This window comes from Stegostoma tigrinum, chromosome 4 (genome assembly GCF_030684315.1).
Source record: "Stegostoma tigrinum isolate sSteTig4 chromosome 4, sSteTig4.hap1, whole genome shotgun sequence".
Lineage (NCBI taxonomy): Eukaryota > Metazoa > Chordata > Chondrichthyes > Orectolobiformes > Stegostomatidae > Stegostoma > Stegostoma tigrinum.
In genome coordinates this window covers 71050871-71074068 of record NC_081357.1, presented here as the reverse complement: position 1 = coordinate 71074068, position 23198 = coordinate 71050871, and the positions used below count along the sequence as shown (strand labels likewise).

The following is a 23198-nucleotide window of genomic DNA, read 5'->3' as shown; positions in this document are numbered from 1 at the left end:
TCCTCTGCCCACTTCGTTCTGCCACTCATCTTAGTGTCATCTGCAAACTTTGACACCCTACTCGTGGTCCCCACCTCCAAATCATCTATATAAATTGTAAATAGTTGAAGTCCCAGCACCAATCCCTGAGGCACACCACTGGTCACTGATTGCCAGCCAGAATAGCATTCATTTATCCCCACTCTTTGATTCCTGTTAGTCAACCAATCCTCTGTCCATGCTAATACTTTACCCCCAACGCCATGCATCCTTGTCTTATGCAGCAGCCTGTTGTGCGGCACCTTATCGACAGCCTTTTGGAAATCTAGGTACATCACATCCACTGGGTCCCCATTGTCTGGATGTGAGTTTGCTTGCTGAGCTGGAAGGTTTGTTTTCAGACGTTTCATCACCATTCTAGGTAACATCATCAGTGAGCCTCCAACGAAGTGCTGGTGTTATGTCCCGCTTTCTATTTATCTGGTTAGGTTTCCTTGGGTTGGTGATGTCGGGAAATAACATCACCAACCCAAGGAAACCTAACCAGACAAATAGAAAGCGGGACATAACACCAGCACTTCGTCGGAGCCTCACTGATGTTACCTAGAATGGTGACGAAACGTCTGAAAACTAACCTTCCAGCTCAGCGAGCAAACTCACATCCAGAACCTCAACCTGAGCTACAAATCTTCTCAAAACTCACTAGTCCCCATTGTCTACCTTGCTCTAAATACTTCATAGTATTCCAAAAGATTTGTCAAGCATGACCTGCCCTTCATGAACCCATGTTGTGTCTGCCCAATGGGGCAATTTCTATTGCGATGCCTTGCTATTTGCTCCTTGATAATAGACTCAAGCATCTTCCGCACTACAGAGATTAAGCTAACCAGTCTATAATTCCCTATCTTTTGTCGACCTCCCTTCTTAAACAGTGGCATCACATTTGCTGTTTATCAGTCTGCTGGGACTGCCCCAGAGTCCAGCAAATTTTGGAAAATTACTGCCAGTGCACCTGCTTTTCTCCCACCATCTCTTTTTGTACCCTGGGATGCATTCCATCAGGGCCAGGTGACTTATCGATTCTTAGCTCGGTTAGCTTGCCCAACACTACCTCTTTCGTAGTAATTATTGTTTCCAGGTGCTCACTTACTTTCGTCTCTTTGTCAATTATTGGCATGTTATTAGTGTCATTCGCTGTGAAGACCAATACAAAATACGTGTTCAATGCCTCGGCCATTTCATCATATCCCCTAACTAAATTCCCTTTCTCATCCTCTAAAGGGACAACGTTTATTTTAGCCACTCTTTTTCGTTTTGTACAATTATATGAAACTTTTACTCTCTGTCCTTTTATTCTGTGCTAGTTTTTTTTTCCTCATGCTCTATCTTACTTTTCTTTATAGCTCTTTTTGTGGCTTTCTGTTGACCTTTAAAGTTTTCCCAATCTTCTAGTTTCATGCTGTTTTTGGCCACTTTGTATGCCTTCTCTTTCAATTTGATAGCCTCCCTTATTTCCTTAGACACCCATAGCAGATTACCCCTTTTCTTGCAGTCCTTCCTTTTCACTGGAACATACTTTTGCTGAGCACTTTGAAAAATTGTGTTGAAAGTGCTCCACTGCTCGTCAACTGTCCCACCATAAAATCTTTGTTTCCCGTCTACTTTAGCCAAGTCCTCCCTCATTCTATTTAGTCCCCCTTATTCAAGTACAGGACCCTGGTATTGGATTTTATGCTCACACTCTCCATCTGTATTCTAAATTCAACCATTATGTGATCACTCCTTCTGAGAGGATCCCGAACTATGGGGTCATTATTCCTGTCTCATTACACAGGACCAGATCTAGGATAGCTTGCTCCCTCGTCGGTTCCATTACATACTGTTCAAGAAAATTATCATGGATACACTCAATGAACTCCTCATCAAGGCTACCCTGACCGAGGTGGTTCGACCAATCTATGTGTAGATTAAAATCCCCCATGATAATTGCCATACCACTTTTACAGGCATTAGTTATTTCTTTGTTTATTGCCACCTCCAATGTGATGTTATTATTTGCTGGCCTATAGACTACGCCTGTCAGTGACGTTTTCCTCTTAGAATTTCTAATTTCCACTCCAATGGATTCAACTGCTTTCTGCCTAGAACCTATATCATCTGTCAGCACCACCCTAATGTCATCCTTGAATATTGGAGCTACACCACCTACCTAACCATCCGGTCTGTCCTTCCGAATAGTCTGGTACCCCTGGATATTTAACTCCCAATCGTGACCATCCTGTAACCATGCCTGCATAATGGCTACCAAATCATATTCATTCACGATGATTTGTGCCGTTAACTAATCAACCTTGTTACGAATGCTATGAGCATTCAGGTAAAGTGCCTTTATGCTAGCTTTCTTACCCTCATGATTTCCAACATCTCTAATAATATCTCCTGAGTTATCCTTACTTTTTGCTTCTTTCATAGTCTGCCTTGAACTTAAACCCTCCTGCACACATGCTAACCCACTGCTTACCTTTTTTATTTACCATCGTGCTCCCTGTCGTTTTCCCTTTCCCTCCCCCCCCCTCCCCCGACTCACTAGTTTAAAGTCCTAGTGACCACCCTATTTATTCTTTTCGCTAGAACATTTGTTCCAGATCGGTTCAAGTGGAGACCATCCCATCAGTACAGATCCCCCTGGTTGAAAACTGATGCCAATGCCCCATGAAATGGAACCCCTCTTTCCCACACCACTCCCTTAGCCACTTCCCTAATTTTCTTATCCCTAAGCCAATTTGCACGTGGCTCGAGCAGTAACCTGGAGATTATGACCCTCGAGGACCTGTTTCTTAATTTCATTCCTAGTGCATGATAATCCCCAAACAGTTCCTCCATCCTGGCCTTGCCTATGTTGTTAGTCCCAGCGTGGACCACAACAACTGGATCCTCCCCCTCCCGCTCCACTATCCTTTCAAGCCGGTCAGAGATGTCCTGCACCCTGGCACCGAGCAGGCCACACATGGTGCGCACAGTTGAGTTCTTTCAGTTTTGTTCTACTGTGCTGCTATATCTTTAAAGTTGGACCCCAACTTACAAACGTCTGACTTACAAATAGTCGTACTTAAGAACGAGATCCCAAATTAAGATTGATTTTAAGGATCCAACATGCAAACACTCAGTCATACTTACAAACTTTTATTTTGTGCTGCATTGTATTTCAACTGGCATACAAATCGACTCATGAATATACTCAGGAATGGAATGCATCCTAAACCAGGGATTACCTGTGTATCAGCCTATCAGCTGATACCTCTTAAAGCAATGTTACCAGAAATTGATTAGAAACATAATAATTGCAAATTGTAATAGTCAAAACAAAATTTATTGAAGGTTTTCTGTGCATGACCCGCATGCAATAAGTATACATGGAGACCTAGTGATTTTATGCAAGAGAAAATCTTTCCTGCTTACAACAAAAATGTGCTTAAGTTGTAGTGTATTAATGTTGTCTCTCAAAGTGCACATAGATTTGCCCGATGGATGCCCATTTACTGTAATTGAAATAGTAACAAGCTTTCTCATGTTATTTTTTGAAGTGCTAATTTTCATGAAATTGTTTCTATTTTGAGAAGAATCAATCTCTATATGATATCAATATTCAAAAATGAATTGTGAGCTGTGTCTTCTGTATTTAAACCTTTTTTTTATTTTTCTCTGACTCTGAAATGAAAAGTAAGCAGTGATGGTGTGCAAATCCTCCTTTATGTCCCTTTCCAATTATTTCAATGCTGATGTTTTTCTGCAAGAGCTATTTTTAAGCTACTTTTTTCAACTCCTTCATCAAGTCCCCTGATGTGTGAATTGCTGACTTTAGATCTCAAGACCTAAAAACACAGAAGTATGAGGAATTTTTGCATCCTGTCAAGTTGTACTAAAATATTTTGTAATTATAGTCATAAAGGAAGTCTTAAAGCACTTCCTTTTGGACCCAATTTTAACCCTTTGAAGAAGCTGTTTTATCTTTCCCATGAGAAAAGTATTGTTATTTCTGTACCATCTAGTCTAATGTCTTGTAGGCTTTCATAAAACCCTCTAGTGGGCCTGCAGTATCTTGTTGTTTCCAGTTCATATGCCTGTAATTCTACACTCTGGCTCATCAAATTTGATAAGAGAGTTGATCAGAAAATCTTGAATAAGTCTGACTAATGGATTCATAGTTTTCCTGAGCTCCAACTAATCCTGTTCTGTGATGAAAATATTATTCAATCTCTCACATTCAAGTGTGAAATTGAGCAGATGAGCTTGTATGATGAAAACAAGAACCATTTGATAACTGAGCCAGTTTAAATTGCTGCATTCTGTGCTATATTATTTCTTGTTGATCCAATTTCTGGAGAACCGAATTTCGGCATAAACTTCTACACGTGCTTAGTTTATTATGAAATTCTCAACCTGGAAGCATTCTGGATATTACATCTTTGGGCACATTCAAGCCTGGGATAGCCAGTTTTTAAGCTCTCGGGAGAATTGAGGAATTGGGGCATGGTGTCGAAGGAGGAGCTAAAGCCAAAGAACAGTCAAAACCATGACTTGCCAGGCCTTATGATGGTCTCCTATTTATAGTGATCTTAATACATCAATCTTGCTTACTGTATGAATTTCAATCAAATATTCCAAAGCTTTCCTTTTAAATGCCTTGTAAATCTAAAGTCTCTTCGTGTGGCCAAAGGCTTAATTTTTTTTTCCCCTATGGAATCTGATCTTTGCCACCTAATGGATTAATCAGGGCACAAAAATCAGCAGATACCAATTCACCATTTTAAAAAAAAAACAACTAATCTATTAATCCCCACGCTGAATGTATAGTTTGCTCAAGCTGTCACAATACTACAAGCAAAACTCTTATACTCTTTCCCATAATTGTGTTCAGCGTGCTCAAGCTAAGGTTATTTCTTTCAGTCCAGGGCATACCATAGTTTATTTCACTTTCATACATTTCCCACACACAAGTTGGTCAGCAGTGATCCACAGTGTGGATAGGAGGAAGAATCAAATGAACATGTTGGTACCTTCCTGCATGAGGACATTGCAGCCTTCAGGACTCAATGTAGAGTTCAATAATTCTAGGGCTGAACACCTCCTTCCCATAAACCCAACACACCAGGGCTTGTAATCACATGAGTCGCTACTACAATCAACCCATTGTCAACTACTGGTGGTCCCCATTAGTGGCTTGTGATTTTCCCAGTCTGACCATCACCCATTCCTTTGTCAGCCCAACAGCTAGTCTCATTCTGTCTCTCTGGGCTCAGTTTCCACCTGTTGTTTTCACCCCCCACCCACCCACCAACATGTTCAGCATATGTACCATATGTATTGTCCTTTCTACAATCTGTTCTGAAGAAGGGCCTCTGGACCCAAAATGTTAACTCTACTTTCTCTCCACAGATGCTGCCAGACCTGCTGACTTTCTCCAGTAATTTCTGGTTTTATATATTCCAAATGACACCTTGACATTTTAACCCAGACTCTAATTCTTTATTTCTCCTTTTATTCGTACAAGCCCTGTCCATTCCTGCTGCCCATCTCCAACTAGTATATATTGATTTTTTAAAAATTTAACATTTTTTTTCATCGATTACTAACTAACCTATCAATAACTATTTAGAGTTCTTATTACGCACCTCTGGCACAGAAGGGACTTGAACCCAGGCCTCTTGGCCTGTGGGTAGGACATTACCACTGAGCCACAGTGATTACTGCATATTCATTACTATAAGCTGTGTGGCTTAACACCACCACCACCTTGAGAGCCGTTAGAGATGGTCAATGCAAGTTGACTCAGTGAGCAATGCCCAGGTCTTGAATGAATCAAAAAATTTACAATGCATAAATCAGTAAAGACAAGATACAAACAGAAGGGAGATTCAACATGAAGGTAGCAGAAATAAGCATGGAGAAATAAAACATTCAGTGACTAGCTAAGATTGAGACATTGATGAAAATTATAAAGACAAACTGAAGTTGATGACAAAGGTTAACTGGGAAGAAACAGGAACTCAGTTGCAGGAATAAATATTTTCTTGTTTATGATTCCATATGAAGTAAATGAACATAAGGTAATAAATATTCTTGCACGAGTGCGGCATTAAAATACGTAGACCCACCTTGGTTCAGTTCATTGCTTGGAGTGCAGTATCTCAAGTGACATTTTCATCCTGTTCATCCAGTACAGGTGAAAATTATAACATAGTTATAGAGACATACAACACGAAAACAGATCCTTCAGTCCAACTTGTCTATGCTGTCCAGATATCCTAAATTATTCTGTTCCCATTTGCCACCATTTGGCCCATATCACTCTAAACCCTTCCTATTTGTATACCCATCCAGATGCCTTTTAAATGTAGTAATTGTACCAGCCTCCACCGCTTTCTCGGGCAGTTCGTTCCACACACGCACTACCCTTTGTGTAAAAACATTGTCCCTTAGATCCCTTTTAAATCTTTCCCTCCACTTGAAATCTATGCCCTCTTGTTTTGGACTCCCCCACCCTGGGGAAAAGACCTTGACTATTCACCCTGTCCATGCCCCTTAGGATTTTATAAACTTCTGTAAGATCAGCTCTCAACTTAGGATGTGCAAGAGAAAATAGCCCCAGCCTATTCAGTCTCTCCCTTTAACTCGAACACTCCAAACCTTGGCAACATCCTTGTAAATCTTTCCCGAAACTTTTCAAGTTTCGCAACATCCTTCCAAAGCAGGGAGACCAGAATTGCATGCAGTATTCCAAAAGTGGCCTAACCAAAGTCTTGTACAGTCACAACATGACATACCAACTCCTATATTCAATGCACTGACCAATGAAGGCAAACACACCAAATGCTGCCTTCACTATCTTGTCTACCTGCGATTCCACTTTCAAGGAACCATAAACCTGTATGCCAGTGTAAGGAATTAATAGTAAAAGACTGCATGAAGTTGAAAGTTAGGGATAGCGCATGGGTGGAAAACAACGAGCCCTTGGGATGAATTAGTAAAATGTTCAAATGGCATGAAACAAGTGAAGTATGAAAATAGTCTCAGATAAATGACAGACAATTTCTACGATTTGGGGGAACAAATGGTAGACCAGGTAATGCAGTAGGGAGAGTTCACTTGTTAAACAGAGAAAGTTCTCAACAATGATTATAGTGAACATCAGGACGTCAACGTGGACATTCTGGATGAGGTTGAGGATAGGAAGCTTTTATCAATGAACAAGGCATTTAATGATGCCAGTAGTTTGGATATCTGCAGACTTGGGTGATCTTGTGGCATTAGAGAACTTACTTGTAGGATCCACGGAGATATGGGGGCAACATGGGTTATGCAGAAATCAGAGACCTTGACCTTCGAGGAGTTAATGGAATTAAGATCTGGAAAAGGGGATTTCAATAAACAAAGATAAGGTAAATGATATCCGAGTTGAAGCCAATGGATACTTGATCTGCTTGATGAACTATAGCTTAGGATGATGCCAGCATAGTGAAGTAGGGTATTTGGTGCAATTGCATTGGAATTCAATACAGACTTGTTGCACTATGTTATAGAATTGAGAGAGGTGGAGCCTAGTGAGAAAAGAGTTTGACAAGACTCTGGGGAAAGTAATCTGAATCTTAAATAACATTCAGTGTGTTTATTATTGTGATACAACAGTTAATTAAAATATGAACAATTTGGATAAGTGGGGTTACTATATTTGATGTTTGTGACAAGCAAAATAATTTTGACTTCAGTCTATACAACATTGTTTTATTCTTTGTCATGAATCCATAGAACCATAGAATCCCTACAGGATGGAAACAGGCCTTCGGCTCAACAAGTCCACACCGCCACCCCCCACCTCCCAAAGACCCATTTCCCATGTCTAATTGCATTAGTCTAAATGTCTGCTAACTTGTTACATGAACTTCAAGAAAAAGCCATTAATGTATATCTATTGAAATCTGCTGGGTCATGAAGGTTAAAGTATAAGCTTTATTAATTTAATATCATGGACCCCCTTGATTAAACTACTGTTGATTCGTTAACTAAAAACAAGAGTTTTTGTTAAGTCTAAAGCAGTTGTGTCCCTAATTGAAATTTGAGAACCATTGTTTGAATATCAAATTGTGGATTTTTTATCATAATAAATGTGCTACATAATTTGATTCCTTGAATTTTGGAGGGCATTGGAAATGAAAGTTAAAAGTACTGGCATTAATAACAATTAGATGTGGCATAATGTTCTTAATAAATGTTGCAGCAGGGATGTATGGCATACATAAACAATGTTGGAACACTCAGTTCTTCAGAAATAGAGGGACCATAAAACCTTTATAGCACTGGCCTGAGGTATTGTAGTTTATCTCTTTAGAGTTCCTTGGAAATAAATTGAAGTAATTGTCTTTTGTCCTCATGAGTCTTTTTTACCTAAAGCTGAGCCAGTGATTTTCATTATTAGATATAATTTCTTTTGAGAATTCAGCTGAATTTGAACCAAATAGGTCGGCATTCATAACTTTTTTTGTTTTTTCAATATCTATTCAAATCAAACTTTTTAGATAACTATTTCATCAAGTTTAATAGTTGTTTAAATGCATGGCCTAGTGAATAAGTCAGTGTTATAGATTGTGTTTTTATTTCAAAGAAGAAAATTAGAATATCTTCACCTGTTTAAATACACACCGCCTATCTGGGAATGATAAAATTTGTTTTGAGGTTTGAATGGAACCTTTCAGTCATTCATTCTAGGACAATTTGAACAGTTCGTCACCGAGGATGGACATGTTTGTCAGAACCCCCCAAGTGATTAAGTGAAGTGCATGAGCCTGGATCTGATTGAGTGAAGAAATTGTTTTTATGTTTCTATCATCTGTTTACAGTGCAAATTGATAGTTGAATCCACAGCAGAATAGAAGGCTAGAAATTAGAACAAATAACAAAAAAAAATTGATTGTCTTCCTCAGATTTCTCACAGAAGTACTGAAGCCATTGGTGAAGACTGAATTCCAGTTGTTGTACATTTATCATCTTGTTGGTCCTTTTCTGCAACGGTTCCAGCAAGAAAGAACCCGATGTATGCTTGAGGTCAGTGCTTTGTGCACAAGAATGTAATTTTAGTCTGAATTTCAAAAGTTAACTTGCACTTTGTGACAACCAACCACAGAACATAATTATAGAAAATTACTTTGGTATTTCTCAGTTTAAATTTGTGCTGAATAAAGTCTCAGAATTAGAATTGAAAATAAAACATGCCATTGGGAGATAGTGCCACTGTGATCATGAGTGGTGGAATTGAAATAAAATGGTAAAAATCTGGAATTGAAAGCTAGTCTCAGCAAGGGTGCCTTAAAACTATAAAAATTGTAAGATGGTAAGAAATAAAGAACGGGGGAGGCCATTTGGTCAGTCAAATCTGCTCAGCCACTCAATTAGATCATGGCTGATTAAACATTCCTCACATCCCCTTTCCTGCCCTTTTCCCATAGCCCTTGATTTCCCCTACTGATTTGTAAAAAAAAATCTGATTCACTAATGCTCTTTGGGGAAGGAAATCTGGCCAATCTGTTTTGGTCTATATGTGACTACGACCCAAGCTATGTGCTTTACTTTTAACTAGCCTCAATGGACTAGCAAGCCACTGAGTTGTAAGAAACAGCTACAGGAAAATTGTAGAGGATTTAAACAGATGGACTTCTATATTGGAAACAAAAATGGCACACCCAATCTTGCAAAACTTTTTTCATTACTAACATCTTGGTAAAGTTGCAAAATGACTAGTCGAGCAATGACTTGAATGAATCCTAAGCATGATTCAATGTCCTAAATACCACAACCGCCAACCCTGGGTTTGTCCTGCCCCTCCAGCAAGATGAACTCAGCAAAGTCAGATGCACAATAGGAGAGGGTCAGGAGAGATTTGCCGTGTAAGTCCTCGAAGTTGACTCTGGACCCTAAATAAACCACCAACTTTTTTTATCCTAATAATAAGTTCAAGCTGCTATAGATGCCATTCGGATCCTTTCATAGGAACATAGGAGCATGAATATAGGATTTGGAAATATAATAAATCGTTTATCCCCTGAGCTGACTCCATCATTTAATAGGGATATAGGTGATCTGGTTACCTTGTGGGAAGTGAATTCTGCATTTTAATGACCCACTGGCAAGGTAGAAAAACACTCTAAAAAGGGAGACCTTCTAATCTTAAACTATATCCTTTTGTTTTAGTCCCTCATCTTTTCTCCCCACTCCCCTACGTCCCCCAATCAAAAAGCAAAGGGTAAACTTTGTGTGGACGGCAACCATAACCTGTATCTTCAAGATCTTAAGTTTCAATAAGATTGTCTCTCATGTTTTCTAAACTCCGAAGTTCAATGTTTTTCTTCACAAGGTAAGCTCTTCATTGCAGGAATTAATGAACTTTCCCTGAACAGCTTCTGAAGCAATTGTATATATTTTTCAGGTTGGGAGATGAACATTGTACAGAGTAGTTCAAATGCAATCTCACCAACAACCTGTACAGCTACAGTTAAACTTCTTTTTATATTCTATTTATTTTGCAATAAATTCCATCTATCCATTTGTCTTCCTAATCACTTGCTGTATTCACATGCTGGCTTCTTGTGATTCATGTACCAGCACAGTCAAATCCCTTGGCGCTACAGAGTTTGCTGCTTTTCTGTTTTTCCTGTAACTTTTTTCCTGGTGATGATTGTTTTCAGTTCATCTCTAACACATCTTAATTTTCTGTTATTATTAGGAAAGTTTCTATTCCTGAAGATGGGCAAAAAACGTCCGTTCAAAGCTTGTGCCATTTCTTTATTTTTCATTGCTATTTCCTCAGTCACTCTTAAGGATTTTCAATAATTTTAGTTACACTTTCCTGTTCAAATACACAAAGAAACTCTTATTTTTTATATTACAAACTAACTTTCATAACCTTTCTACCTCTTTACGATCTCTTAAGACATCCTTTGTTGGGATTAAAGTCTACCCAATCCTCTGACCTACCATGAATCTTCGCAGGATTGTGGTGTGTTTCTTTCAATTGAATAGGATTCTTAACTACTTTATATCTGTAAGGATAATGCATTCCTCTGAATTCATTACAATTCTGTTAATTAAGCTCTCAAGTATGTATTCTCTAACTATTTCTTCCTCCTATATGGTAGCAAATATATGCAATGCCTTTTTTCGTTTTGGATATCAATGTCATAGTACAATGCTTGGTGCTACAGACTGCAATATCGTTAGAATGTTGAGACAATCCTGCAGGTTGCTTGTGTATTTCATAGCATTCAGTGACATGCTTGTTTAAATGTACATCTACCATTGGATTCTTTGACATCTGAACTTTCCTCAGTTTATATTGTGTTTCAAACTTTGTTACAGCCTTCATGGTACAATTACAACATTTAAAAGGCATCTGGGTGGGTACATGAATAGGTTGGGTTATGGGCAGAATGCTGGCCAATGGGACTAGATTAGTTTAGGATATCTGGACAGCATGGACAAGTTGGACTGAAGGGCCTCTTTCCATGCTGTATGTCTCTGACTGTGTGAAGAATTGGCTCAGCTGGAAGGTGGCTCCATTCTGATAAAGAATGATCTTACTGTCAACTTCCTCTTTTGCATTCACTTTCTAATGGCAGGTTGATCAAATTTGATTCCTTGATGATGTATTCTGCTGCATCTCTCCAAGTATAGTTCTATACGGCCTTTTGCTACAAACTGCTGTAATTATCTCCTTGTCATCTTTATCATCAGTGAAGCTCGACTGAACAAGGTTAGGCTAGGTTTGAATGCTCATTTTATACTTGATAACCGAGAAGAGTTTAGTAAAGGCACTTGTTAAAATATGATCAGAATTTTTAACTAGCCCTCATGGGTACTGCTTTTTTTTCCACTACAGCAGAACGTTACATTGAATATAACGAATGGATTTAATAGACCTGGTAAATTTAATTGATTTTAATACTTATCTCCTGCAGATTGGCATTGCATTTTACGAGATGTTACAGAATGTAGACCAAAACACAAAGCACCTGAGCTATATGGATCCTATTTGTGATTTTCTGTACCATGTAAAATACATGTTTACTGGAGACAGCGTTAAAGATCAAGTGAGTAGTTTGAAATGATTTGTCTAAAAATAGTAACCATAAAGGTTGGTGAATCAGAAATAATGGGAACTGCAGATGCTGGGGAATCCAAGATGACAAAGTGTGAAGCTGGATGAAAACAGCAGGCCAAGCAGCATCTCAGGAGCACAAAAGCTGAAGTTTCGGGCCTAGACCCTTCTTCAGAGAGGGGGATGGGAAGAGGGTTCTGGAATAAAGAGGGAGAGAGGGGGAGGCGGACTGGAGATGGAGAGAAAAGAAGATAGATGGGGATAGGTCAGTCCAGGGAAGGTCAAGGAGGTGGGATGAGGTTAGTAGGTAGGAAATGGAGGTGCGGCTTGAGGTGGGAGGAAGGGATAGGTGAGAGGAAGAACAGGTTAGGGAGGCGGGGACGAGCTAGGCTGGTTTTGGGATGCAGTGGGGGAAGGGGAGGTTTTGAAGCTTGTGAAGTCCACATTGATACCATTGGGCTGTAGGGTTCCCAAGCGGAATATGAGTTGCTGTTCCTGTTATTGTACAAAGTGCGGAGGAATGGAATTGTGGGAGATATAGCAGTTTAGATCAGAAATTGGCTTGCTGAAAGAAGACAGAGGGTGGTAGTTGATGGGAAATGTTCATCCTGGAGACCAGTTACTAGTGGTGAACTGCAAGGGTCATTGTTGGGTCCACAGCTGTTTGTCATTTTTATAAATGACCTGGATGAGGGCGTAGAAGGATCGGTTAGTGAATTTGCAGACGACACTAAGGTCGGTGGAGTTGTGGATAGTGACGAAGGATGCTGTAGGTTGCAGAGAGACATAGATAAGCTGCAGAGCTGGGCTGAGAGGTGGCAAATGGAGTTTAATGCAGACAAGTGTGAGGTGATGCACTTTGGTAGGAGTAATCGGAAGGCAAAGTACAGGGCTAATGGTAAGATTCTTAGCAGTGTAGATGAGCAGAGAGATCTCGGTGTCCACGTACACAGATCCTTGGAAGTTGCCACCCAGGTTGACAGGGCTGTTAAGAAGGCATACAGTGTTTTAGCTTTTATTGATAGAGGGATCGAGTTCCGGAACCAAGAGGTTATGGTGAAGCTGTACAAAACTCTGGTGCGGCCGCACTTGGAGTATTGTGTACAGTTCTGGTCACCGCATTATAAGAAGGATGTGGAAGCTTTGGAAAGGGTGCAGAGGAGATTTACTAGGATGTTGCCTGGTATGGAGGGAAGGTCTTATGAGGAAAGGCTGAGGGATTTGAGGCTGTTTTCATTAGAGAGAAGAAGGTTGAGAGGTGACTTAATTGAAACATATAAAATAATCAGAGGGTTAGATAGGGTGGATAGGGAGAGCCTTTTTCCTAGGATGGTGACAGCGAGCACGAGGGGGCATAACTTTAAATTGAGGGATGAAAGATATAGGACAGATGTCAGAGGTAGTTTCTTTATTCAGAGAGTAGTAAGGGAATGGAACGCTTTGCCTGCAACGGTAGTAGATTCGCCAACTTTGGGTACATTTAAGTTGTCGTTGGACAAGCATTTGGACGTACATGGAATAGTGTAGGTTAGATGGGCTTGAGATCGGTATGACAGGTCAGCACAACATCGAGGGCCGAAGGGCCTGTACTGTGCTGTAATGTTCTATGTAATGTTCTATGTACAACCTTCGGGTGGCATCATTGTGGCACTGCAGGAGGTCCATGATGGACATGTCGTCTGAGGAATGGGAGGGGAAGTTAAAATGGTTCGCGACTGGGAGGTGCAGTTGTTTTATTAAGGTTGGTGAATCACCTGTTCATTTTTATGACCATTGACCAATGAAAATCAACTGACTATCTGTTTTATAATTCTTGAAAGATATTCTAGAGTGTTTGGTTTATAAATTACAGACAAAATAAAGTCTGTCTCATTCTTTTCTGTCTTTTTTTGTTGTAGCCATCTGAATAAATGTTTTGCCTGTAAATTACAGAAAAATTTCCAAAATTAATAAGAACTGAAAAAAACTACAAAAGAAAACATGACATTTCGAATAAGCCAAATGAAATTACTGAGTAGCTGGAATAAAAATAGAAAACTAAGAATTAAATATGTTAATCAATGAATTTTATAGTCCTGACAAAGGCCTTTCAGTTCAGCCTGGCTCTGGCATTAGAATCATAGAATCCCTACAGTGCGGAAGGAGGCCATTTGGCCCATTGAGTCTGCACTGACCCTCTGAAGAACATCCCACCAGATCCACCTTCACTCCCTCCTCCCCTCTCTCCCTCATTCCATTCCCATAACCCCACATTGCCACAGCTAATGGACACTACGGGCAATTTATCATGCCAGTCCACCTAACCTACATGTCTTTGAACTGTGGGAGGAAACCGGAACACCCACAGCAACTCATCCAGACGTGAGTCATGCAAACAAGTATCCAAGTCCAGAATCAAGCCAGTGTTGATGATGCTGTGAGGCAGCAGTGCCACCTACTGAGCGACCATGCTATCCAGTGGAGTGCTTCAGTGGGAGTGCATGATCCACTATTCAGTTATACAGCTGATTGTAACTTGAACTCCTGTTTCTCCATGTGCATAAAACTCAATTAATAAACATCTATTGTTCTTACTCAAATTTCAATTGCTTGTATACGCTTACACTCCTGAAAGAGTCCCCAATTTTGACTACCCTTTGGTGAATAAATTCTTCCTGATTTTTCTCCTAAATTTTAACTTATTCTGGAGGTTGTTTTACAGGTTGTTTCTACTACTGCTTTAAATTTTGCTTTGCAAAATAATTCTAGTTTCATTGGGTGTACTGCCTCTCGCATTTTCTTTTCCTCTCGTGGCGTATTTCATAGCCTGACAGCACTGCATTGGAAAAAAAAGGTCCACTAACTAGTCCTCCTTTCCATGAGGTAGACATAAGGGTAGAAAATAAATGGTTAAAGTCCAATTTTTAATGATATAAAAGAGAAAATTTAAATGTTATCATGCGGGAGTTGATGGACCAGTGATAATGTCACTGGACTAATAGCCCAGAGTCTCAGTCTAATGCTCAGGAGGTGAGAGTTCAAATTCCACCATGGTAGGTGTGGTAAAATTTTAATGTGCTGAAAAATCTGGAATTCTGGTAAAGCAGTTTATTGGCGAACATGTGTTTTTGTCTTGTTGTTTGTAGTGAAAATCCATCTGATTCACTCATGTCTCTTAAAGAATGTCTCTTAATCTGCTATCCTGTGTGCAACTCCAAAATAACGGCAATGTGGTTGGCTCTTAACTGGACTCAGGTTCCAGCAAACCATCTAGTTCAGAAGCAAATGGGAATGGACAATAAATGTTGACCCAACCAGCAACACCCATGCCCCTGTGAATGAATCAAAAGTGTGGAAATAGACACTGGGGAGGAAGGTATAGAAGTAAGATGAAATAGTTTCAAAGGGATAATATTGAGATTAAAAAATTATCCCTGAGCAATGTGAACAATGGAACAAATAATAAATAAAAGTAAAAGAGCAATACCGCTATTACTAACAAAGAAATTGAGGAGTAACATAAAGCATGCAATACTTTTAAATTTCAGGAATGGAATGGATCTAGAGATCCATTAAGATATTCCCGAAAATGCTAAAGAACTAATGAAGGCTGCAAAAAGTAGTCAGGAGAAAACATTGCTTCTAACGTAAAGCAGAACTTTAGACCATACTTGAGGTATTTCAGAAGTAAGAAAGGTCCCCGTCCACTCCCTGTACAAAATGGCACCAGAGCAATGGTGTCTAAAGGTTGCGTTAGGCTCCCATAGAGACCAATAATTTTTTTTGGAAGAGATTAATTTCCTAAAAGATCCAACAAAAATTGCAGACAACATTTTCACTTTATAATGCTTTTACTGTGACAAGCAAACTAAAATGAATAAAATTTAATCTCCGCTAACTGGTACACGGGGCATGAATTGACTTTACTCTGCATTTTGGGCATGTCTCACTGATGACAATTCAAAAGCTTGTTCAGCTCTCTGGCTGAGTTCATTCACTCCTCACTACACTATCATGTTAACGTATCAAGTAAAGTTGCTGTAGTCTGAGTAGGCCATAGAGTTGATCTCTCATTAAACAGACATTATTAGTGGTGGTTGAACCTGAGAGTCACCATGTCTTAGGTGAGGGGGAAAGTTGAGAAGGAGAATCCTTCATGGTAACCTCAGCCGGTGTGGGAATTGAAACCATGCTGTTGGTGTTACAATGCATTAAAACCAAACATCCGGATAACTGAGCCAACAGAAACAGAGTTACCATTTTGAATTCAATTATGACTGTTTGGATTCACTTCTTTCTGTCCACAGATGTTGCCAAATCTGGTGACTTTCTGTAGCACCTTCTATTTCTGATTTCATGAAGTTGCTATCTTCTTTTAAAAGATGCCTGATGCTGCTCCTGGCATGTCGTCACTCTTTGAAGGAGTAGCAGAAAGATCATGTGAATAAGACAAATTGGGTAATTCTGGTATAATCCAGAACAAGGAGACAATCTTAAATTTAGGAGTAAAATCAGGAAAAAATTATTCAGTAAAGGGTAGTCAACTCTTAGGAATCCAATTTTGAGCTGCTAAATCGGATCTGAATCTATGCCATTTAGCATGACGCCAGCTTTTGCTCTAATTTTTTAATCAGCTGCACAGAACTTCAAGGTCCATGTATACGAGCAGCGCCAAAATCGGAGGTCAGTGCCAGCAGATCGATCACCATGCACAGACCCTCAGAGCAGTAGCACGCAAGCACAGCTTTGAAGGAACTGCATGATTGTATTGCCCCTGAACGTAACAGAGGGTATCCTAAATGTAAAGAAAGGACATTATTTCCAGAAGGCTCAGTCGTCCAAAACCAGAGGTCATTGCTCTGTGAAGTGCTGACATGCCAATCAGCCTATGCAGAACCTTTTTGAGTAGCTGCAGATCCGATATGGCAGATATGTCCTTAAGGGATTAACCAGAATGAGTCATGCTTAATGTTGGACATTGAAGTCCTCCACCCACAGTATATTTCGTGCCTATGCCACACTCAGTCCTACTTCCAAATGGTGTTCAACATGGAGGTACACTGATTTACCAATGGAGAGAGGGAATAAATAGTTTCTTGTTCATTTTTGACTCTGTCCATGAACATCATTGGATACAGACTCAAAATTGTACTTTATACCTCAGTGTCACCAATCTCATGTAGGTCTATCCTGTTTTTGGGGCTATGCATGCCCAGCATATCTAATGGCATTGTTTGACAGATCTGTGCAAACTTTGGCTCAGGTCCTTGTATTTTAATGAGGATATTGTTAGATTGACTCAGTGTCCCTCTGTTATGCATGAATCTGGATCTCCAGTCAGTAATACCAGGAAATCCATCTGGCTCTATTGTTGTAATTCTTTGCAGCTTTTTTGATTCAATTGAGTGACTTGGGTCATTTCAAAGGGTAGGAAAGACTCAACTATATTTCTGTGGGTTTAATTATAAACCAAAGGGATTAAGGACGTAAACCTTCCTTCTCTGTAGGATCTTATGGATTTGATGGGTTTTTAACAACATTTCTGTAGTTTCCTGGTCACTATTACTAGTTCTTTTTATTGTAAAATTTAGTTGTTTTAATTTTAAATTTTGCTGCTATCATTGTAAGGGCTTGAATGTTTATCTAGATCGTTACGTCAGGCTTTGAAAATGTTGGTTGGTTAATTCCTACGAAACCCATTCCGAGGCATCAGTCTAGTTTAAGGAATGGGAGGTAATGCTTGGCCACCTGTAAGGGATATAGAGAAATGTTATTGGCTTGGATTTCATTAAACCATTAATGTCCACATCTTAAAGACCTCATTATGTCCCTTCTACCTACAGTGAAGCTCCCGCAGATGACAATAATGTTTACTATGATAGTAACTGAGAGATCAATGTTGTCTATGAACTGGGGATATTGCTTCTTCCCTTTGAACCATTGATCTTTTACAGCCAACTTTGTAGTGAACAGGGTGACTGCTTAATATCTCATCAGAAGCACACTGTTGGTATTGCACTGGAGACTTGACCTAGATTTTTGTGCTGAAGTCTCTTGAGGAATTTGGACAGACATGAACTCTGCCAACCAAACCATAGCTGATGCTGCACAGTATACTAATTTGCACAGTCAAAGCCCATAAGATTGATGAGAGGATGCTAAATTAATCAGAAATGGTGATATAAACAAATTTTATATGAACAAATAGGTTGGCAAATGTTACCAGTGGGCTGCCACAAGTTTCATTGTAAGAACTGCTGATTATAGTCGTAATGAATAATTATTCATGAGAAGAAATTGTGTTCAGGTTTACAGATGACACTAAATTGATATTGCATCAACTGCTTCCAATAGTTACAAATTCACTAGTTTCTGGCTATATCAGATTTTGAAAAAAAATGCCACTACACTGTAAACAAGCGTAAAATTATGAGATTTGGCAGTGAAGAGGATCATGCAAATTGTGCTGATTTATTTTTCCTCCTACCATGCTAGCAGTTGCATGTACAGATGCCAGGCAAGCAAAGGATTCAGGGATTCTGCATACCTCCTCATTGAAGAAAATGTTGACTCCCTAAACAATATTAATCTACTCTATGTTGCACCCACTGGGTCAATAAGATGCTTACTTCACACTCAACAATTCATCTGACAGCAAGCATCAGTGATTACTGTGAAGGTAATAGGGCTGAAGGCATTAGTGGTTTTTGAGCGGCACAGAAACGTCTTGAGATGCACCACTCCATTTTCAGAATGTAGTGCTAGTTATTGGATCAGTGAGAAGTTGGCCAACTGATTAAACGTTTAAATTTGGAAACTAAATATCTAAGTATTGCCTATAAATATCTTATTCTGTGACCTTGCTGCTCTGTGTTTCTAGGTAGAAAAAATAATCTGTACGCTAAGGCCAGCTTTAAAACTTCGACTGCGATTTGTGACTCATATAAGTAAGGTGGAGCCAGCAGCGGCAGTACAACCAGCAAGCAATGCCTCTCCAGCCAACCCTTCCAGCCAGGTGTCCACTGGTGTCGCCCTACCTGTGACACAATAAAATATTTTGATAGCATTTTGTCAGGAGTTCTAATACTGTGAAGTAAAAAGAAATGGTGTGCATTTAAAGCAGAATCCTTCTTTAAGACATTTTTAAAATATTGTACATACTGTCTATTGGATGATACAAGTAATGCAAATAGAGAAAATTAGCTGTAAACAATGTGCCATAGTTGTGTCTTGGTCTTTGATGGTTAGAATTGCTGTGTACCACTTCAGTCAAAAATGAACTGCTACAGAAATGTGTAATAACTCATCCCCTTAGTTCAACTGATTTTGAACATAGTATTTCACACAATAAACCAAATAGTACTAAATGCGCAATCATAGAAATCTGTTGGTGACACCTTTCATTGTTTTTCTTTATACCATGCAGTATGTTTATTTAGACTGAAGAGAACTTTACGGTTTTATTCTGCAAGTTCTATTGCAATTAGTTTGTATAATTTTGTTCAAACTGTAATATCTAGATTTTTGACTGAAATCATATGAAATAATCTACTTGTCAAAAGATTGCGGTTGCAGTGATGTGTACTTTCAAAACTCCACTGTAATCATGGAATGATCTGAAATGTTTGTATGTTAGCTTCCAAATATTAATGTAATTGTTTCAGTCTGTTCTGAGCAAAATAAATGATACATGAGTGTTGATCATTATTATTTTGCAATGCCTAAATTTACATTTAAATTCAAATTTCCCGGCCTATAAACCATTGAACCTTATTGTTTCATCCAATTATTTTTAAAACTGTAAACCCCCTGCAAAAATGAAATACTTTTGAAGTAATTTATGACTTGTTACCAACAAACTATTTAAGCTTTTACATTCAGGAAGTATTTTTAAATTGTTGAGATTTTGCAGATTTACCTGACCTGGTTAAAACCTTGCTAATTTGCATTAATTGGCCAGTTTTCTTTTGTATGTATTCTGTGATGAACTTCTACAGAATTCTTTTGAAATATGAAACCCATTAAAGATGAAGATACTTTGCTTTTTGTACTTTTATCAATAAAAATATGTATTGTAGTGATGAAGTGCATCAGACAGATTCGTTAAAGGATTAAACTTACATTTATTTTGCAATTTTAGTTATCTTAATACATTAAAGTGCTACATATTAGGTTATATTTGAAGGGCTGACTCTGCTCTAATGGAGGAAATTTGCTCACAGTAACCTCCCACACATGTCAGTGATTGTTAATTAAGACACTGAAGATTTTGCCTGATCCTATGCCTGGGTGGTGCAGTGGTTATCGCTGCTGCCTCAGCACCAGGGACCTGGATTTAATTTCAGCCGTGGAGTTCAGACTGTGTGGAGTTTGCATGTTCTCCCAGTGTCTGGTTGGGTTTCCTCCGGGTGCTCTGGTTTCCTCACACAGTCCAAAGATTGGCCATGCTAAATTATCAATAGTGGCTAAGGATGTGCTGGTTAAGTGGGTTAGCCATGGGAAATGTAGAGTTACAAGGATGGGGTGAGGGTGTTGTGTCTGAGAAGGATGCTGTTCGGAGGGTCAGTACAGACTTGATAGGATGAATGGCCTCTTCCTGCAATGTAGAGTTTCGGTGATTCCTTTTTAAAGTGGTCTTTTACATCCAGCTGAGGCCTCAAGTAAAATAAACTACTTCATAAACATGCAGACTTGTACAAGTTTTACTTAATTATAAGCTTAGATATCTGAAAATAGGCCATTGATAATTGTCCTAAGCAAAACTCTTATAGAGTACTTTGCTGGTTCAAACTTTGCTGACATTGACAACACTTGCACATAAAAAACATATTGCAGCTATTTATGATGTGATCATTAATAAAGAGCTCAGTTTTGATTTATAGGCTTGTCATGCAGCATTTGAACAATTTTACATCTCCTCGGTCTAACCTCGGGTATAATTCAGAAGAAAAAACCTTTGTGCTTGAGCTTGCATCATGCAGCATTCCCAAAAGACAATCGATTAATCTCAATTCTGACAAAAATAGAACAAAAGCAATAATGTACTAAACAATATTTTAAATCTTGACAGGTTGAAGCTACGTGGTAGCTTTATTTCATTTTGTTCATGGATGAAAGCACAACAGGCATAGCCAGTATTGATTTACCCATCCATAACTGCCCTTGGAAGGTGCGAATGAGTTACCATATCATGAGTTACCATATCTTATGTGGAGAAACATCATAGCGAGTTTTGAGAAGACTTGTAGCTCAGGTTGAGGTTCTGGATGTGAGTTTGCTCGCTGAGCTGGAAGGTTCATTTTCAGACGTTTCGTCACCATTCTAGGTAACATCATCAGTGAGCCTCCGGATGTAACCAGATAAATTGAAAGTGGGACATAACACCAGCGCTTCGTCAGAGGCTCACTGATGATGTTACCTAGAATGGTGACGAAACGTCTGAAAACTAACCTTCCAGCTCAGCGAGCAAATTCACATCCAGAAACATCATAGTTCAAGGATTTTCACCCATTATCAGAGAGAATGACAACCTTGCATTTGCCTTCCCAATTACTTGCTGTACATCTATGCACCCTCTGTGGTTAATGTAGAACATAGAAAAGTACAGCACAGTACAGGCCCTTCGGCCCATGATGTTGTGCTGTGGATTAATCCTAATCCAAAAATAAAATAACCTAACCTACATTCCCCTCAATTCACTGCTGTCCACGTGCATGTCCAGCAGTCGCTTAAATGTCACTAATGACTCCGCTTCCACGACTACCACTGGCAAAGTATTCCATGCGCTCTCAACTCTCTGGATGAAGAACCTCCCTCTGACGTCTCCTCTATACCCTCCTCCTAACACCTTAAAACTATGACCCCTCATGGCAGTCAACCCTGCCCTGGGGAAAAGTCTCTGGCTATCGATTCTATCCATTGCCTCTCATTACCTTGCACACTTCAGTCAGGTCACCTCTCTTCCTCCTTCTCTCCAGAGAGAAAATTCCAAGCTCAGTCGACCTCTCCTCATAAGACAAACTCTACAGTCCAGGCAGCATCCTGGTAAACCTCCTTTACACCCTCTCCAAAGCCTCCACATCTTTCCTATAATAGGGCAACCAGAACTGGACACAATATTCCAAGTGTGGTCTCACCAGGGTTTTGTAGAGCTGCAGCATAACCTCGCGTCTCTTAAACTCGATCCTCATGTTAATGAAAGACAGAACACTATTTGCTTTCTTAACAACCTTATCCACTTGGGTGGTTCACGTACAAGGGCACACATATCCTTCTGTGCTATAGAGTCCTACAGTTTCTCTCCAATCAAATAATTGTTTTTGGTGCTTTTGCCAAAGTAGACTAGACAACCTTACATGTACCACATTGTGCAGCACCTTCAAAACTTCCACGCTTTTCACCTAACATATGAACTACTTTGGGTAGCAAAACCAGGAAGGCAGATTATTATCTGAAATACTATAAATTGAGAGAGAGGAACGTGCAATGAAAGCAGGGTATGCTGATCTTCAGAGCAGGCAGATTTGAAGACTTGCAGCAGGGGTGTTTTGTGATGTACAGGGCCTTGGTGAGATCACACCTGGAATAGTGTGCAGTTTTGATCTCCCTTACCGGAAGAACAATTTTTTTTTGCCTTGAATGGAGTGCAACATTTGTGGTTTTTCAGTTCACTGGGACATTTTCAGAATGTAGGGAATTTTGCAAGATTACTACCAATGGGTCTACTTTCCCTGCAGCCACTTCTTTTAAAGTACAGGCTATTATTTTCAAGGGCCTAATCAGCCTTTAGCGCTATTAGTTTGCTCAGTGACTAATGATAGACAGTGAGTACTTTTAATGTTTTTTTAAAAGGAGTTATTGAATAAAGTAATCGAACTCAATGCAGTCATTATTTTAAAATAATCTCAAGAAGAGATATTACTAAACATTCAACATTGAGTTCTGAAGAAAACTCCTTGACCTGAAAAGTTAAACCTTGTTTCTTTCTCTGCAGATGTTGCCAGACCTGTGGAATATTCCCTATGTTTTCTTATTTTATTCAGATTTCCAGCATCCTAAGTATTTTGCTTTTGTTATATTCGACAACTTGTTGGGA

General features: G+C 39.3%; 1 protein-coding gene across 2 annotated transcripts in view; it reads left to right on the top strand.

The window, feature by feature from the left end:
• The window catches only part of med23 (mediator complex subunit 23), a 96814-nt gene extending 76670 nt beyond the window's left edge, over positions 1-20144 (top strand). For both annotated transcript variants that reach the window (XM_059645408.1, XM_059645407.1), the window contains 3 exons: positions 8958-9078; positions 11985-12116; positions 18984-20144. In XM_059645408.1, the coding sequence (XP_059501391.1) occupies positions 8958-9078; positions 11985-12116; positions 18984-19154 (424 nt within the window). In that variant the 3' untranslated portion in view covers positions 19155-20144. The remainder of the gene's footprint in view (positions 1-8957; positions 9079-11984; positions 12117-18983) is intronic.
• The last annotated feature ends 3054 nt before the right edge of the window (positions 20145-23198 follow it).